This window comes from Phyllopteryx taeniolatus, chromosome 1 (genome assembly GCF_024500385.1).
Source record: "Phyllopteryx taeniolatus isolate TA_2022b chromosome 1, UOR_Ptae_1.2, whole genome shotgun sequence".
Classification (NCBI taxonomy): Eukaryota; Metazoa; Chordata; class Actinopteri; order Syngnathiformes; family Syngnathidae; genus Phyllopteryx; species Phyllopteryx taeniolatus.
This window is the reverse complement of record NC_084502.1, coordinates 10,506,314-10,525,530: the sequence shown is the minus strand read 5'-3', so window position 1 is coordinate 10,525,530 and position 19,217 is coordinate 10,506,314. Positions and strand designations below refer to the sequence as shown.

At 40.1% G+C, this 19,217-nt stretch overlaps 2 protein-coding genes across 3 annotated transcripts; one reads left to right on the top strand and one right to left on the bottom strand.

Moving 5' to 3' along the window:
- Positions 1-977: 977 nt before the first annotated feature.
- Positions 978-7,688, top strand: letmd1 (LETM1 domain containing 1). Of its 2 annotated transcripts, none has more exons than XM_061770026.1 (9): positions 978-1,237; positions 1,379-1,518; positions 2,650-2,765; positions 3,725-3,807; positions 3,882-4,068; positions 4,931-5,032; positions 5,613-5,765; positions 5,853-5,949; positions 6,817-7,688. In XM_061770026.1, exons 1-9 carry the CDS (start codon positions 1,122-1,124, stop codon positions 6,891-6,893), a joined length of 1,071 nt encoding a protein of 356 aa, XP_061626010.1. In that variant the 5' UTR covers positions 978-1,121; the 3' UTR covers positions 6,894-7,688. The 2 variants fall into 2 exon arrangements, with proteins under 2 accessions (XP_061626010.1, XP_061626018.1); XM_061770034.1 differs by having other exon boundaries at positions 1,121-1,258.
- Positions 7,689-18,969, bottom strand: cd63 (CD63 molecule). Its single transcript, XM_061770047.1, has 8 exons — positions 18,821-18,969; positions 18,136-18,221; positions 11,529-11,717; positions 11,383-11,457; positions 10,354-10,452; positions 10,044-10,187; positions 9,521-9,604; positions 7,689-8,065 (listed from the first exon to the last, which is right to left on the bottom strand). Exons 2-8 carry the CDS (start codon positions 18,199-18,201, stop codon positions 8,000-8,002), a joined length of 723 nt encoding a protein of 240 aa, XP_061626031.1. The 5' UTR covers positions 18,202-18,221; positions 18,821-18,969; the 3' UTR covers positions 7,689-7,999.
- Positions 18,970-19,217: the final 248 nt, after the last annotated feature.

Below are 19,217 nucleotides of genomic sequence, written 5' to 3'. Positions count from 1 at the left end.
TAAAAGGACAATAATTATAGGACCCTCGGGGGTCTGCGAGCTGTAGCTTGGCAGTCTGCAAAATGTCTCATGCAGAGCTGTGCCAAGTCAGGCAAGGTGGCCTCAGTAACATTTTTACAGCTTAGTCGCACTTACCTCAGGTCAAAAATGTCTATCATGTGGATACATTTCATAGCAGAAATTAAAGTAACTGGTTCCTTTTTTTAAAAGTTGTCGGTCGAGTGGTTGCTAAAGTCTCTTAAAATAGTAAAATTGAACTTTAAAGGAGAAGTTCAAGTTACTACTCGCTTTTTTTTAATTTAATTTTATTTATTTTTTTACATCATTGCTGGAGGGGTTGCAAAAGTCAATAACTATGGCAGCAGCAGCAACAACAACAACAACAACAACAACAAAATAATGATTAAATAAACCCGCAACACTGACTGTGCTTGTAAACTTAACTATGTTCATTGCTCACAACTTGTTAGTGGAAGAAGTGCACGTCAGCTAGCCACAACGGAAAAATACTAACTTTATTTCAATTTAATTTGGTTGAGTTCATTTCTCTCAAACGGGTCATGAATATATATATCTATATATGTTTTAAAAAAAAACAATCCTCCAGGTCTTATGGCATTCAGGGGTGCACATGGTGGTTCTGTTTAAGTAGTTTACGAGGGCTCCTTTCATTTCATTTCAATCGACAGCCTTGTGGATGATTTGTACCTGTTATAAAAGAAGAGTTTAGCGTCCAGTATCTTTGCTTCTTCGCCACAGGCGCCGGCTTGTAATGTCTGCAGGCCGCGCAGGAACCTGTGATCCGCTCCGAAGTCATACGAGTCAAACCTCAAGAAAACAGAATCCATCGCGAAAGCTCACCAATGTTTGCGGAAGCAAGTTGTACGGCAACTCCATTTGGACAAACTACATAGCAGCATAAACGGTGACCTTAAGTCCGTTTCCACTGATAATAACGTTATACAATATATTTAAATATTTATGGACTAGTGGACTAAAATTAGTACGAGTGCCTTTTCATCTCAGTACTCGTTCCGGAAATATTTCCAACGCACCTTTTGATATTTTTCTCTGCGTTTACGTCATTATGGTAAGAGAGGCGGAAGTTGTCGCCTTCAGACATGGCGCTGTCCTGTTCGAGGCTCACTCCTAATTTGTCTTTGATTCGACTGTGGAGTGTCAGAACAAACCAAATTGCGAATGGACTGCACTCGCCGTGTGTGTGTCACCGGTCCAGGTTTGTTTTCAACTGCTGAAGGTGACGTGTCCTTGAGCTGGTGTAGTCACTTGACGCCTACCGAGTTTGACACCTTCGTATTGTTGCCCTGCTAATGAGTATCCCACCCCGCCCCCCCCCCCCCCATCTTTTTCTGTGTAGATATTTCTCGTCGTCCAAAGTTCGACGAGGTCTCGGTCGCTATGTGACGTCCAGGCTGCAGTGGGCCAACACCAAATATGAAGGCTTCCTCAAAAGGCGATTTCCACGCTTCTATCTGCTCTACCATACATTTAGGGAAGGTGAGGCCCAGCCCAGAGCTGGGAGTCCCAAGTTACTCTGTTAAATAAAAAAATCAAGTCATTATTTGCTTTAAGTCACAACATATATTCGCACATTAGCCACTTTTGTACACGTTATCTATACATGGGTTAGTTAGCTGTACTAACACATTTACATGATTGTTTTTTTTTTTTTTTTTTTTTTTTAACTGGTTCCAAAACAATCTGCATATTCTTTGTCACTCTTTCCAGGAGCAATCGGTTCAGTGCCCTGAGAATGAAATGACCTGTGGTTTTTATAGCGGTGGATGAAGTTTGACTTCATAGTTGTTATTTCATATCTTTGATTTGTAAACAGAGTCACTGATGGTGTAGTGGTACACTCGCCAGACTTTGGTGCGGGCAGCGTGGGTTCAGTTCCCACTCAGTGACGGTGTGAATGTGAGTGCGAATGGTTGTCCGTGTCTATATGTGCCCTGCGACTGACTGACGACCAGTTCAGGGTGTAGTCCGCCTTTCGCCCGAAGTCAGCTGGGATAGGCTCCAGCGTCCCGTGACCCTAACCAGGATAAGCGGTGTTGAAAATGGATGGATGGAAATGATTTGTAAACATTGCATGTAGCCGTTCTGTCCCTCTGGATTTGATCAGAAACATAATCTTCGGATCAGAATTGTCGCTGTTGGGCAGAAACCTGTCCACTTTTGATATTTTGTATTTTTTCACAAATTGATATTATTGGCCAGTCCACATATGGGTCCGTAATTTAAAAAAAATATATATATTATTATCCAATCTATTATTAAATCTAATGCGTTGAAAATAGCTCGAGAGCTTTGACAACACAATGTTTAATAACTCAACAAGAATATGCTGGGTTTGTTTTTCCTAATGTTTTTTTTTTAAATGCGAAGGTTCCACACGCCTGAAAAATGTAAATTGTCCATAGTTGTGAGTGTCAATGATTGTTTGTCTATGTGTGCCCTGCGATCGGCTAGCAACCAGCCCAGGGTCGACCCTGCCTCTCGCCCAAACTCTGCTGGGATAGGCTCCAGCTCACCTGCGACCTTGAGGACAAGCAATATAGCAAAATGATGATATGACAGTTTGGTGAGTGTATCCTAATGTATTGTTTGTTTTTTTTTTCAATGGAGGATTCAAGCTTCTTTTCCGAGATGCCAAAGACGTCAGCAAGATCAAAACAAAGATGTCAAGTGATGGAATCAAGTTCCAAGATTTGTCCTACAGGGAAATGGAGAAACTCAGACAGGTGAGTTGATTACAACAGTGGTTCTCAAACTTTTTACTCCAAGTACCACCATCATGACCAACATTCTTCAAAAATGAGACAGGGTTTTATTCTTAAAAAGTATATTTCTTAGGGGTGTTACGATTCATGTTGGCAACGCTTTGTTTGATTCATATCACGATTCGTTGTTGCTGATTGGATTCAAGGATGATATTGGTTCATTTCGAACGATACGATCTGAAACCATTCATTGGCTGGAAATCGATTCAGTAACCTTTTAGCCAAAAAATAATCAAGAGTTACTGTGAAATAAATATTTGAAATCGATTTAGTAACTTTTTAGCCAAAAATTCATCAGGAGTTACTGTGAATTAAATATCTGCATGCTGGACAGTGGAGGTAAAACTTCTTGGATGCTTGTTGTTTTCTGCCACTGTAACATTATGCACAGTTTCACCATTTAATTCAGCGATACTTCTTGTACCACTAGAGGGAGCCCTCATGGGAATTGAGAATCACTCACTTAAAAAAATTGTGCCTGTTGGAAGGGTTCACTGTTGTGTGTGAAATTGTTGACTGTGTTTTTAAGCCTATGTTGTCACATTAATGCAAAACGAAATGGGTCGTGTGTTGATATGCGCCTTGGTCTCTTGGTTGGCAAAAAGGATGAAGGCGCACAAGTTGTTGGCCTTATTTTTAGCATGTGTGTTCTGACTCCACAGACGGCTGAAATGGCTTCTTCTTAATTTGTTTTGAGTCGTTAACAGTTTGGAAACGAGCTATCGACACCTACAGGACTTAAGGGGAACAACGATTACATTTCACTTGGGAAACATAGATTGTGTCAGTTTTAATCAATTAGAATTTGATTAATTGTGATCTAGTAATTCCAAAGCCTAATTTTATTGCTTTTTCCTTTAAATTCACAATTATTTTCATGTATCCCTGTCATATTCTTTCTGTTCCTATGTGTGCCACAGTTTCGCCGAGACATGATAAAAGGCATCCCACTGGTGTTAATATCTATTCCTCCCTTTGCCAACTACCTGGTTTTCTTATTAATGTGAGTCTGACTCCCAAATGACAGAACACCCTAAAATGATTGCATGAATGAATGATTGTATCCTCCCCAACCAGGTACTTGTTCCCCCGCCAGCTGCTGATCCCTCATTTCTGGACTCCAAAGCAGCAGGTAGCGTTTCGTCAGTTGTATCATTCGCTCAGGGCTCGACACCACTGGCCCGTCCTGCGAGGGGTCCAGCATGTGAGTGGCCAGGTGGAAGATTCTCAGCTGCGGAGTCGCCTTCAGAGCCTGTGCTCTCAGGTAGGGACAGTGCATCTGGAAGGTATACGCAGTGCTTTACGTTTTCCACATTTTGTTGTGGCTAACAACCTTACTCCTTAGTTGTGAAACCTTTCCCCCCCTTGCGTCTATACGTCTACATTATACTGCCCCCCCCCCCCCCCCCCCCCCCCCCCCCCCCCTGGTGGCCATGGCGTGCTGTAGCAGGAGCAAAGTGTGGGGCTGGACCCGATTGTCATTTGCATTTATTTCAATGTGGAAAGATAATCTGAGATAAGAGTGGTCACAGAACAAATTCAACTTCAGAGTCAGGGCACCACTGTATAATTCGAAGGCTGTAAACGCTTGTTGTACAGTGATTCACAAATTTACCAGTTCACATTTTTCCTGTGGAACCTATCCTCTCCTATTTGCTGAAAAATGCACCGATTTTCATATTTGCGCTTTTCTGTTGTAACACCGTAAAATGCCACCATATATGACACCAAAGCCCTGGCTAATTGGAAAGTCGTCATTGGTATCAAGGAAGTATTGTTGGGATTGTCAGGCACTGAGAGCTTTGTATGTTGGGAAAGTAGTTCAGTTTGGCCAGGGTTGTTAATGGAAATTATGAGTCTTTGCCGCATGTTCACCTGCACTTTCGGTGCATTTTTTTCAAAGGTCAAAGCCATTTATTTTCAAAGGTAAATTTGTAAGATGAGTTTGAAATGATGTTTTAAGTGTTTCGGGATCATAGTTTTGCATATTTATGCTTGACAGTATTCATATAGGCAATCATTGGGGGTATCAGTTGTGCTTTTTTGCAATTTGGGCAGGGCAAATAGCAAACCAACATAATCTGGTGAAATGATCCTAAAATTTGTGTTCATTATTCAATTTACAGGTGCAAAATGGAGCAAACCCCAAAGTGTTGGAAATCCTTGCAGTGCGGAGCCTGTTTTGCGGGACTCCTCTGGGTTTAAGCAAGCTTACTGTGGATCAAATGGTCAGTAAAAGCTCAGAGTGCTAACGCGAGAGATGAAAATTCCTTCACCAAAAATATCACAATAATAAAACACAAAGTCACACTGAAAGCATTGCAACAATTACATGAAAAAAACCTAACAAAAAAACAGGTTAAGCCAAAACCACCTCATATGTCATTCTCAGTCATCTGATCAACTTGTATTTTTAATTTACATTACATTGCCAATAAATACTTCAAACCGGTAACATTTGTGTAACGTCGCACGCTCGCAGCTGAGAGAGGTGCACGCTTAGCGGGCCGCGGGTGTAGAGGGCGGTCCCTTCGCCCATGCCAATTCCAGCAGCCCGTCGACGTGCTCGTCACGCACTCGAGGCTGCCACGCAAGCGGGACGCATCGACCTCTTTGTTGTTCTTTTTTCTTGTCCAAGTTTAGTGAGCTGGGGGCATTTCTTTGGGCAGAGATGCAAGGGTGCTGGGACTCAAAAATCAAATATTGCTAATATTTTGAACATTTTCTATCACCCCTATGTGTAAAGTGTTACCTACTTCTCACACTTGAATTCTACTCAAATGGAAGAACATTATTATTTTTTTGAAGAGAGACATAAGCCCTCTGCTCTTCTTGACACCCCACCTACCCGGCTTCCTGATTGGCCGCCGGCTAACCAATCACGCCTTGGAGCTGCTCCGTCTGGACCGAGCCCTCAGCAAGCTGGGCCCGCACCAGCTCAGCGACTCAGAAGTGAGACAGGTGCGACCCTTGACCCCAGATGACGTGCTGTGCTTGAATAGCTGCTACCTACAGTGAGGCTTTTTTTTTCCTTCTTCTTCTTCTCAGGCTTGCTACTTGAGAGGCCTCAACTCAGATCGTCTCAGTGTCAACCAGTGTCGAGAGTGGTTGCACCAATGGCTTCAGCTGTCCTCCTCACTGAAAGGTAATGTACAGCGAAACCCTGAATACTCACGGTTTAGCATTTGCGGGAACCTATCCTCTGTTAATTCACCTTTTTTTTTGCACATTGTACTCAGGCCAAAGCCAATAAAACTATTGCTTTGGCACTATCTTTTGGCATCTTTGTACCATCCGGCTATGTTGCAGTGAACAGACAAGCTTCGTTTATTCAGGCCCTTTCGAATAGGAAAAGTGCTTTTCTGCCATCTTGTGGAATCTATAGGTAATTACAAACCTTTTGCGTGGGCATGACAGTACTGTGGGGTACCTCGATTTAGGAGTGACCCAACTAATGGATAATAATAAAAAAAAAAGTTTGTCTTGGGTTAGTTGCAAGCAAAAATGGTGGTAGCAAACTTCACAAGCTGCAGAAAGTGAACAACAACAAAGACTCCCCAAGTGCTTTCTGCAAGCTATTTATTGTCAGTGTTCAAACAAATTACCCGTGTATTTGATCAAACTATATAACTGAGGAAAGTCTGCTTGCTTAATGCTAACGCAAATGCAAAACACCGTAGCGTAACAGAATTAGCGTCAATGTGGTAGAAATGTAGCTTTAAGCAATGGATATTGGAATACAAACAGTACTCAATTATATTTATAGTTGAAGAAATCATGTAATCAGTAATTACACCCAATACCACCAGTTTTTGTTTTATTCATAGTGCTATATTTCTTTTTTTTTTTTTCCTCAAAAGGGCATGAATGGATTGATGGAACTGTAACAGACGCTAGTAGGTGACAAGTGAACCGTGAACATGCAGGGGGCTAACTATTTCCAAAATGGCTCCCAACATTTGTAAGCCTTTAAATATATTTGGCTTGTTTTTGTTGTCTTTTTGCTCCCCAGACTCAGATGTGTCACTCCTTTTGCACTGCCTTATGTTCCTCTCCGCCAACTACCCGAATACCATCAGCCGCCCATAAGAACCCTGGAGGACTTCTTACAGAGAGTTGTCAGCATCTGTTCTTTTTCTGATGGGAAAACTATTTCAAAAAGGGTTTTTATTGGCATTTTCAGATTTAAAAAAAAAAAAAAAAGTCTACAATTGCTGAGTTCACTTAAAAGCTTACACAGTGTGCAGTATCTCTCAGTGTTTAATAGGCGTTTACTCTACTCTGCGGAGTGTAGTTTACAGATTTCACAGACTGAAACTCACTGTCAGTCACTCACTATCACTGGTTTCGGTACATTCATTTCTTTAAATTTAGGGAAATTATCATTGGTTTAATGGCAAAGCTGGATATTATTTGTTCAGACATTCCATTTGCCAGCATGTGCTCAAACACCTGCTGTGTTTTCTTCCCGTATTTTACCTCAGTGTGTGCACTCCTATTTATTTTCAAACATTTGTACTTAATGTAAGGGAACAATAGCAAAAGAGCTATTAAAGCCCAAGCAGACTGGAAAAAAAGATTACGGTTTGTGTTTACTTGCATGGTTGTGGTAAAATGCAACTTTTTGAAAGTATTGTTTGGCCTGCAGTGAAACCAACTGATAAGTGATGGCACTTGACAAGTTTACGTAATGTTTAAAAAAAAAAAAAAAAAAAAAAAACTTAATTACTCCGTGCCTTTTGCAAGGACTGATGGAATAGGTTTCGTATTTCAAATGGGCTGTAGGCATATTTTTGTTGTGCATTTACTCATGTTCAGTGATGTGTTGATGTGCCATATTGAAATGAATGTCCAAAAAATAAATACATTTACTCTCAAAACCAATTTAGATGTAAAGGTTCTTTTAATAAAAACAACCTGGGAACCAAACAAGCTTTAAAAACAAAAATCCACAAATTCTTAATGTTACAAGCAAAGATATTCAATTTCCTCAACCATCAAGAAAAACATTAGCGACGAAAGTAGACAGTGTTGTGGAGAAGAAATGGATGTTGCATGCCTATCAAACCACAAAAACTCCTGACCTAGGAAAAGATAGACTAAAAGGAGGGAGATAATCTTCTGTGCACTATATTTGCCCAAAAAATGTGAAGCGCCCGTAAAGTAAGTGGTCGTCCACTCTGATGCCGAGCGACTCACATGACTTCGTAGCCGCTACGAATGCCTCTCATCAACACGCAGGCAAACACGATCCCCATGATCTGCAAGAGGAAAAACAGCAATACAATAGCAGGTTATTTGAACACATCCAACCGTTTAAAAACGCCACTCGGCAACAGGATGTGCGTCACGTGACTAGTTAAGAGAGTCAATGTTTGCATTTTGGTAGCGTCGTGCGGCAAGTGACAAGAATCAATCTTCACTTTATACTAGGGGTGTCCAAACATTTTCTTCCAAGGGCCACAGACATTCATCGACTTTAAAAGAAACTACAGTCACATGTTAAAACCAATCCATCATTGTAGGTGAAAATATGTGAAGCAATTTATATAATCTCATACATTTGTGCTCTTAAGTTTACATACCATGGCAGAATTTGTAAAATGTGTACCATTCTTTAACGAAAGCACGAGTGATCAGGCAAATCATTTTTATTTTTGATGGGATAAACTACAGGTGGGGCTTTGGTCACAATTACAAACATATTAGTTTATAAAAAATCATTTTGTGCAGCAAGCGAAGCATTTCAACTGCCACGCAGAAGTCCATTTAAAGGCAATACTCTTCTAAATAAACTGTCCTAAAATGGCACTAACTTTAAGATGTTCCATTTTGGCCAGATATATTTTCTATTAGTTTACCTACTGTTTTGTATTGAAATGCAAATAAATGCATTATCCAGGGTTAACAATTTTCCCATCTCACTGCCACTAGTCAAATTTATTTGAGTCAGTCGTCCACTAAAATCCATTTAAATGAATCAATGTTGCTTAGGCCAAATGTATGATTAATCAAGATTAATTACAAAGCCTCTAATTAATGATTTTTTAATTATTGAGTCCCACCCCTAATATAAACTATATATAATCTTAAATAACTATATAAACAAAGAAAATCACAATCATTAGACAAAACATGGTCCCTGCTCAGTCAGCCATAATTCCCTAAAAATGCCAATGCTATTTCACAAATTCTGCTTGGGTAAGTAAACTTATGAGCACATCTGTATTATACAGCTCGGGGGGGGTTAAATATTTATTTAGCATGGTTAAATATTTTGACCATGTCATTTTCTGCAAATAGAATGAATTACAGTATTTGTATTTAGGAATTTGTGAGCTGTTCATTTCATTTTACGCAAAGATACGTGTAAATGGCAAAATCAGAGAAACGGATAATTTAGCAGTGGTCTCTTATTTTCCAGATCTTTAATATATCATAAAAAAAATTACAGTCAAGGACTTAAGATTTTGTGTTGGCCAGTGGCGCAAACAAACAATTCACGTAATTCGCTCCTCTAACTGAATTTTTTTTACTAATCGGGTGGTATGAATAGAAATTGTGTGTATTTTAGTTGTAACGTTTCTTTGCATACCTAGAGAGGCTTTACAAAAAAAACAATATTACTATTACGAGTAGTAGCAATAGCAGTCAAGGCGACGTCAATTGTTAATTATAGTATGTGATGCTAACTGTTTTATACACTGCATACGTACCTCAATAAAAGCAAGAGCAAGAGCTGCGATGATCACCCACAGGGTATTTTTCTTCAGTAACTCCTCAAGTGCATCGCGACAACCCTTGGGGGAGAGCAGAAGAGAATGTGTCAAATTGACAGAACCTGTCATGTTCTTCTTTATCTACACTTAGATCAGTCAAGTTACAAAAAAAACTAACTCATAAAAAGAAAACGCAAAATCTATTTATTATAAAATATGTATCTTAGTTTACAATGTGACAAGTGGCCACAATCTTTGTGGAATTAAAAAATAAATGTTCCACAAAAAGGAGAAATGCAAAACTTTTTAGTCATATTGTTATCATCAAAAGGGTGGGAAAATGATAAAAATTTTCAAAAGCCATATCACACAGCTAAAGGATAAAGATTTTAGAAAACATTACACCACTACTTTTTTACTACTTTCCTGTATTTATATACAAATAATACTTCAATTGATTGGAAAAATATATTTCCCAACTGAATCATTAGCTGCCATGCAACCACAGGCACAGGGTTACCTCTTGGTGCACTTTGGCAGAGTCCGTCATGGCCCCAATGCCACAATTCGGAGACACATTCAAACAGCACGAGTCGGGCACAGAGTTCCCGTCCGGGCGGAAGTTTAGCCAGTCGGAGGAGCCGTTTATGCCGCAGCATTTCAACTGGAAGCACAAAAGGAAAGGGCTTGGTGACGAATGCATGGCGCAAACTTATGACAACACAGGATGTGAAGGCAAACAACGTAGTGTTGAAACAGTGGCGCCGCCCCAGGATGCAGAGCCAGTACGCCACGGTGTAGTCGGACATTAAGACAATAACTCCACTCACATCCTCCTGAAGTGCATCCACGCTGGCTTTGAATTCAGCAGAACTGTTGCTGTATCTGGAAATCATGTCAGCAAGACTGTCCTGGACAACATTGGCGACCTTGGCAGGAGACGCGACGTAGGGTTAAAAATAAAGATCTGTCGTGCAGTAAAATCAGTGTATCTTTCATTCTTTCCATTTTTGAATGGTAATCAAAAATCAATCCATGTATCCATTTTCTATAGCACTTATCCTAATTGGGGGCGCAGCATGAAGTGTGGTACACCCTGGACTGGTTGCCAGCCAATCGCAGGGCACACAGTCAAACAACTATGGCTGCAACTAATTTATTACTTTAATAATCGATTAACTTGTCGATTATTTTTATTTTTTTTTAAATGAATGGAAAAGTTTCAAATTGACAGTGCCGAAAATGCACAAAAGTTGATTATGATTCAGTTACGTTTGGTCCGTAACAGGTCAGAAAATAAGCAAACATGTTGATCATTGTTTTCCAGCGTAAACACAGATATTTGCAAATGTTTTATTTGATTAAACATCAACATAGTCGGTCTACTTTCATGGAGGGCTACAGAATTTAGAAAATATTTTAAAACTATTTACTATTGAGAGGCTGAAATTCTGAGGATTTGGAGAATTTTAAGTTAAAGGGCTCTGAATGATTAATCGATTATCAAAGCAGTTGTCGATTCATTGATGCACATCTACAAACAACCAATCCTAAGTACGATTTCGTCTTCAGTGAAGCAAACCATGCATTGTTTTTGGAATCCGTGGAACCCGTGCTTGCATGGATTTTCTCTGATACTCCGGCAAACATGCAAACTCCTCAGAGGAAGGGCCAGATTCCAACTGGCTGGCTACCAGTCCAGGGTTGTACCCTGCCTCTCGCCCAAAGTTAGCCGGGATAGGCTCATGATGGTAAGCGGTGTAGAAAATGGATGAATGGAAAACAATCACTAACTGTCTCATTTAAAAAAAAAAAATAAATACACAGATACACAGATTTTGCAAAAACTTGGGGCTCACTTTCTTTCTGAAGATGTAACCAGTGATTGCCGCTGCAATCTGAACAAGGATGACTAACGAGAGAAGGATGGAAAACTGTGGGAGAGAAATAAAAGAGGAAACACCACTACAGGATTTTTGTCATTTGGTATCCCACAAATAGTTACCATGGTGACCATGCAATAGTTCTCTTTCCAGGCGCCACAGCAACCGAAGAAGGAGATGAAGAAAATGACCACGCCGATGGAGATGACGACGATGGGGGCTCCAGAGGCCGACGCGTCCTTTATCATGACGGTTCGATGTAAGGACACCTGAACCAGGACTCCCACAACGATCAACGCCAGGCCGCATAACTGAAAACGACAACACAGGGTTTTAGGACAAACTGGCGTATTTGCTTTTATTTTTTCCCCCACAGAATATGACATTTGTACGGCGCACCAGAGACGTCATGGGGGGGATTCAACGTGCACACAGATTACAAACTTGTGGCCACGAAGTAGGTATAATGTCCATACAAAATACTCATTCGTGGCCACGAGTAGGTGTAAAGTGCGTATGCAATACTTATTTTTCGTGGCCACAAATGAGTATTTTGTGCACACGTTATATGTACTTTGTAGCCACAACTTTGAATTCGATCTATGGGTTATACAGATTTCATGGGCACAATTTCGCAATCAGTGCAAACATACTTCGTGGATATAAATGTGTGTCCCTTTGCGTACGTTATTTAAATTTCATGGCCACGAGTTTGTATTTGGTGCGTGTATTATAACAATATTGTGGCCACAAAATAGGCATGACATACGCATGTACCAGTAATACCAATTAGCAGCCACAAAGTAAGTATAATGTGCGCACGGAATACTCATTTGTGGCCAAGAAATGGGTATAGCGCATGCACGGAATACCAATTTGCCGTATACCGTATGTGTAACGTATATATGGAATACAATACTTGTCATGGGGGGGATTCAATATGCACACATATTGCAAATTGGTGGCCATGAAATCGGTATAAGGCGCATGAAATACAAACTTGAGGCCAAGCAATAGGTATAATGTACACATAGAATACAAATTTGTAACCACAAACTAAGTATAACGTGGGCACAGAATACTAACCGTAATAATAATACATAAATATATAATAATAAATACCGTAATTTGCCATTTTGATAGGCTTTCTCATGGGCCCAGTTACACAGACCTTTGCTTATCACACGAGTTAAGCGTGATGAGTAAGCAAAAGGACACCAAGCAGATGGAAGGAAGTTGCAATACTCTGCGGTTGCCATTTGTCTTGCGTGTACACGTTAACAGTCAGAAATTCATGAATTAGCGAGCAGCTCATGAGATCTTTCGCAAACACTGTGACGGTAAACTGTCCGATTAAGTGAGATCACCTCACCTGACGTGAAGCTTTGCTGGGAGGTCAATCTGTACAATGCTTAAATCAAGAACAGTCACAAAGGCAAGTCTTCTGGAACAGCGCTCCGGCCATTTTTGCACCACGAACCGGTTTCACGTAAAGCAAATGAAAGGAGTACAAATACAGTTAACCATTACGCTGAATGTAGTTGATGTAATTAGTTGCTAGCCCTGCAATTGTTTCTTTTCAATGAGCTGATCCTATCTTGGGGTAACGGGAGACAATCACAACCATGCTAAGTGTGTCACTAATGTACAGTCTTCTCCGTAATTTTGTTAAAGGCCCTGTAAAGTGATTGTAGAGCTTTGATTCAAAATACATGAGCCATGTTTGAAGATAATCGCTAAAAACGTGTGCAACAATTGAGAACTATGTAGTTCTAAATTGTGGCGCTATAGCTTTGGACTGTTTTTCCACCACTAAAACTTGCTAAAGAAGCACTGCGTGGCGCACTTTGGAGTCCGGCATGTTTAGCACTGTTGTGTTGAGAGAGAGTTTAAGTTTAATTCATTCCGTGACCATGCTTGCAATTCCAAACATTCGCATCTAAAAAAAATCATCTTTCACCATTGAAATGCGATTAATCCATTTCACCGCCCCCCAAAAAAAATTTTCGTATCTCAAGTTTGGCCTCGCACGTCAAAGCAAAAAAAAAAAAGCATCCAAATGACAACTTGTACCTTGAAAAACTCATAAGTCGGGTCACTGATATCTCAAAGGGACCACTGTAATTATTCTTCTGCAATACGTCACTGTGATGTCTGAAGTTCATATCTTAATTCAATGTTATCACATTCAATTGAACAGTCTTCGCTCAAACAGTCAAACGGATCCACCTAGCGCAATTAAGGGGCTTAAAAAAAAAGGGTCTCTATAGTGTAGTAAAATTCATTCTATTTTTTAACTCACTGGTGTGTTTTTTTTTTTTTTTCTTCGAACAAAGTGTGTTCACCTTTGTGAAAAACTAACACCACAATATTTACCATGTTCATGTCTGTTATACCAGTCCGTTCGGTTCTTGTTGGGCAGCGGTGCTGTCAAATGATATTTTTGTTATGGTTTCCATTATGAAGTCAAATCCAGTTAAACCAATTATTTTCTAGGTTTTTTTTTTTGGGGGGGGCAGGGGTGGATCACAACTAAAGCATGCAAGGACAACATTTAATAGAGAATGATGCAAATGATTAAAAATAATAATAATCCCACAGCGTCACTCGAGTCAGACAAATATTCCCACATTCAGCATTTCTGAATATTTAAAAGCCCTATATTAAATATTTAAAGTCGGCTTGAGGACATCGCCAGTAGCAACTACAGCACAAAGTCTCAAGAAACAAACTATTGCTCTACTACTACTCTGCTTCCTGTACGAACGTGGTGGTCAAAAACGATCATAACCAAGATCCACCGGCTAGAAACATAACATTTACATGAGCATTTTTTCATGTGTGGATTGTAACAGCAAAGAGAAAATCAATTCTTTCCATTTCCATGTAATGGATTGTTCCCGGCAACATGCAGGACCTCTCTACAAAGCTTCCTAGTGGTGTAGTTTCTCTATAATCCTGTTACTAAATATCATTTCTAGTTTGTATGTTTATTTCTATTGGGCAATGTGGCGATTATCGTTAATAATCGGCAAAACGAGCAATCGTGTTAATTATCAGTAGAGTACGTGACCAAGCAATCAACCACGGCTACCAAAAATAAATAAAAACACCAGGGGAACACAGAGAGGAGTGGTGGACTGTAAATACACAGGAGGGCCATTAAGTAAACAAATCATTTTACCTGTCTTTTATTAGCAAGTATAGTATTTTAGATGCCTTGTACCGTTTGTTTTGTTCCACTGCTCAGCCTACCCCATTTACAGTGGAACCCTGCTCTTCGCAGGGGATAGGGATAGTGAATAGCAAATATCTACGGATAATTGACACCCATTATAATTGCTTTTTTTTTTTTTTTTTTAATTTGAAACAAAACATTCTTGAATAAGTAGCGATAAAACACCAATAAGTGTTTTCAGGGTTCCCAAATAAAAAAAGAAATCAATCGAAAAATAAAACGTGGGGAAATTAAAAAAATAATAATAATTTAAAAAAATAAAAAATTAAAAACAACTGAATAGGTGAAACCGCAGGTCCTGAACTGCGAGTGTGTGGGGCGGTTCCACTGTATTTTCGTTACCATGACGAGGAGCTACGGAGTTCGGGGTGGCTGTGTGTTGAGCCTCAACTCCAGAGTATTAAAAAAAGTGAGCTCTCACTAAAGACATCATGGGCTTTTCCCCTCATGGAGGCAGAACTTCATCACAAGTAGTGGGAGTAAGTTAGGGAAGTCACCTAAATCAAGCCTTAAGGCCTCTTTATACTCCCGTGGTCGCGCTGCCGACAATGCCCGCATTGCATCACATGACCGACAAATTGCCCCACGCGGCCCCTCTGCGTAGCTTTCCGCGCACACGGCAAAAATAGTTGTTGCGCGTCGAAAGTCCCGGAGATCATCTCTCGTGATTGGTCCGTTTTAGTCACATGCTGTGATGACATATTCAACGTGCCCCTTGGTTCTACATACCATCTACGCCGCCGCCTTCTCGATCGATTTTGCAGCATAATTAAATGTATCATCTGGTCATCTAGGTCCACTTGTTCTAGCAGACACTGTTCCACGATCGCCATTGTTGTTGCTTTCTTCCTTGTTATTGAAGGGAAAATAAAAACGGCTACCGGAAATGGCCCAAAAAATGCAGAGGAAACTCCACCCTGTGGTGTCCTAGCCAATACCAGCCGTAGTGACATCACCGACTTGGAGGTGACCTGCAGTACATTTTCAAAACTGCGCGCGTAGGTTGCGCTCGAGTATATAGAAAAACTACGCGCCGGATAGCTGCAGTGATGTCAGCGCGGCCAGTATAAAGAACCATTTAGGCCGCTGTACACCAAGCAACGTGGCCGAATGCCACTGAACCGCCCAGAAGTGGGCGGGATTCTGCAACTAGTTTTCATCAGTGGCCGACCGTTGACAACTTGTTTTGCTGTGAATTTAAATTTTAATGGCACGTGAACGGTGTTGCAACTAGGGATTAAACAGACTAGTCGAGGCGTCAAATTTACCACTGCGCAGTTACTGTTATGGCTCAAGGTCATCAAATTGTTAATCACATATTTTAGACTCAGACGCATTGATGAAATCTACTTGGTCTTTGTTAGTCGGTGCAGCAAACTACGGCGAGTCAAGTGGAAATATTTTACTAAAAATGAGACGGGTAGCACAGTTACTTGTAAAATATGAAAATCATCTAAGTGCTTCGAAAACCCATCTGAAAAGGCTAACCCTAGCTAATGAGCAGCCTTAAATCCTCACATCAGCTGTCAACATATTCACCAAAGGCCCTCCTGGAGCAGTAAAAAGACTAAAACTAAGACAAGCCATGGCCGATCAATAACCTCTATTTTAAAAATGAACGGTTAGTGTAGTGCTTCTCTCTGTTGACAGACTGCCTATGCTTGGAGAGAGAGGGGACTGCATTCTTTGAGCCGTCCAGGGTCTCAGACGAAGTCAGACCTTAGAAAACTCTTGCAACAATCCACATAACTAGACTTCACACAGATTTGATTGGTGTGATCGGTATCGGTCGATAGTTAGTTTTATGCTGATCGGCTTCAATGTCATAATTCGCCGATCCAACCAATGACCTAGTTGCAATGACGTCATTGATCGGCTCCGCAAAAGACATTAACTCTGCGTCGCCGCATGCACAGTATATTTGAATCCAAAAACTAGTTTATTTTCAGTCTTGTCGTGTGTCTTTTGACGTAGTACTGTAAATATCTGACGGCCAATTAAGTTATTTTAAAAAATAAAAATAATAAACATGTGGGACAGACAACACGTCTGAGACAGTCAACACGTAATGCCCGGCCGGATCAGACTACAATACAAATTTGCTCTTTAACGACTACTGCAATAAAGTCTTGTATTCCGATACCACCGCATCCCGTTTTTTAAGATCATTGGACTTTATCTTTTCAACTCAAATGCGACCGCATACACTCATTACTGTGGCGACGACAACAAGAGTGGAGCGAGTAATGTAACTTAACATAAAATATGACTGCCATAATAACTAGGCTTTTGACATTGAAAATTACCACTTTATTCTCGCACTATGCAATTTGGGATTTTTTTTTTTTTTTGACACGAGGCAAACACAGTAGAAGTGACTTTCAGCTTTTAAAAAATAAAAATCTCTTTTGTCATTGATGTCTTCCTTTTCCCTGTCAACCTTTGAACTTTAAGCAGTTCCATATCACAAGGAGTAAGTCACATGAGGCTGTTACACACTTAAAATCTAGTCATGAGATTCACATTCCATCATCAGCACTCGCTGTAAAGCGCTTAACACACACACATGATGAATTTACTGTGTAATTTGCGCACCTAAATATATTTTTTTTAAGTCACTCTTTTTGGGGACAGCTCGTCAGGAGGTGGTGAACCATGATTTAATTTCATAATGTAACACAGGCTGTTCAAAGTCACAGTGGAAGAGAGGGGCGGGTTCATTTTAATGGTACCATTTAAGCCGTTTTATGCACGCTTTTTATTTATGTCAAAGCACTTTGTAAACACTTTTTTTTTTTTTTTATAAAGGTGCTATATAAATGAAGTTGTCGTGAGTAAAGTAGCCCTGCTGTGTCACTTCCTGTTCTCTTGCAGTCACCACAATGATGGAGTGTTATTCACATTAACCCTCCTGCTTCCTTTTGTTAGCAAACACAATGGATTGCGCTGGAAAAAATTAAAGAGACCAAAACAAAAAAACACTGGGCCTTTTTCTGTACTTTAAACTTTTTTTTTTAAATTATTATTAGAAAATTTGAAAGTAATGTTGCCTGTAGTTTATAGAATAAAACAAAAACTTTCATTCAAGAAGTGAAACATTATAATCAAACAACTAATCAAAGATCAAATTAATCTGATAATCAATTAATCATTTAGAGGCCTTGTTCAACCCAATATTGTCCAAATCCTCAGAATTTCAGCATCTCAACAGTAAAGATTCTCTGATTTTTGTCATCTTCCATGAAAGCACACTGATTATCTTCGTGTTGAATATACACATTTGCGAACATCAGCTTTTACTTGGAAAATAAAACTTTGTTTGATCCGATTCATCAAAAGAAAATAATAATTTAAATAATTACTTGCAGCCCTAGTTCATCTACTCAAACATACAGCTATGAAGAGCAAAAATCAGAGAAAGGGATCATTTTGCAGTGTTGTCTTATTTTTACCCACAGAGTCTTAGTTACTTAAAAATAGCTGCGACTCACCCAGAAGATGAAGTTGAAAAAGAAGAGCAAGTACTTGACACATCTCATTCCCCCCTCGAGAGTCATGGTTGAAGAGGATCAGCTTCCTGGATCAAGAAAGGGGAGACATTTTTTTTTTTTCCCCTCCCCAGCATAATACAAGTGTGTGCAGGTGACGTGTGTGAGCAGCAGTTGGTTCCCGAATAAGAACATCTGCGTCATTTCCCCAAATCTGTTGACACATTTTACTTCACAAAAAGCTCTTGGAGAAGTTAAGAGGAACAACTACAAATCGATTGTTTTTACATTGCCTAACCTCACTGAAATTCATTCTAAAACGATACGAAGAGTCTAACGTACTAAACATTTTGGGATTTCGCCATCCAAGCAAAGTGACCCGAGCAGGACGTCCTCTAGCCCGTTGAGGAATTCAGGCACGCGTCGGACCGTTAACCACCACTAACGACGACGGCGACGACAATAATGCCAGCTTTGTCCGGAGCCTAAACTATATCGAATGAAGCTAGTTAGTAACCTTATTGAATTTGTTAAAGAGTTTGCTGTGTCAATTAGTCGACGACGTCTGGAGCGAGTCATCCATGTTTGGAAACTTTTTGAACAAGTTGGGAGAAGGCGTGGCAAATTAGCACATTTAACAAGAAACTTTCGCAAAGACGAGTTGCCTTACTAGTTTTTTATTGCCTACCTTACAGCAGTATGTTAATTCCGTTGATGGAGAACAAACAGAACAAAGCGTTGAAGTTTAGGAGTTGTGTCCGTCCTTGCTACTTGCTAGTACCTCCCAAGTGACGACAGCGAGGAGGAGGATGATGGCTGCCCTTCTTCGCCTTCAATATACGTATTGACCTGAACGCACGTGACACCTTCAAGGCCTCCTCGGTAAATAAAGAATTGCCTGCTGTTTCGCTCACGGACCAACTTATTGGGTTTGTGGTTTCCCAGTTTTCAATAAGTCACCTGAATACCCTCTGTAACGGTTAATAGAAAATGTGGATGGATATGATTACTGTATTGTAAATCGCACTATAAGAATGAAATCGGATTTTCCAAATATAAATAATATTTTTTTATGGATTGAAATG

Bases quoted from the DNA above. Each gene is read 5' to 3' on its own strand.
- letmd1 (XM_061770026.1), top strand. From the start codon at position 1,122: ATGGCGCTGTCCTGTTCGAGGCTCACTCCTAATTTGTCTTTGATTCGA. The intron at 1,519-2,649 runs GTGAGGCCCAGC...TTTTCAATGGAG, and splicing joins CTACCATACATTTAGGGAAG to GATTCAAGCTTCTTTTCCGA. The intron at 5,950-6,816 runs GTAATGTACAGC...TTTGCTCCCCAG, and splicing joins GCTGTCCTCCTCACTGAAAG to ACTCAGATGTGTCACTCCTT.
- cd63 (XM_061770047.1), bottom strand. From the start codon at position 18,201: ATGACTCTCGAGGGGGGAATGAGATGTGTCAAGTACTTGCTCTTCTTT. The intron at 10,453-11,382 runs GTGAGCCCCAAG...TCTCCTGCCAAG, and splicing joins GTTACATCTTCAGAAAGAAA to GTCGCCAATGTTGTCCAGGA. The intron at 9,605-10,043 runs GTAACCCTGTGC...CTCTCCCCCAAG, and splicing joins CTGCCAAAGTGCACCAAGAG to GGTTGTCGCGATGCACTTGA.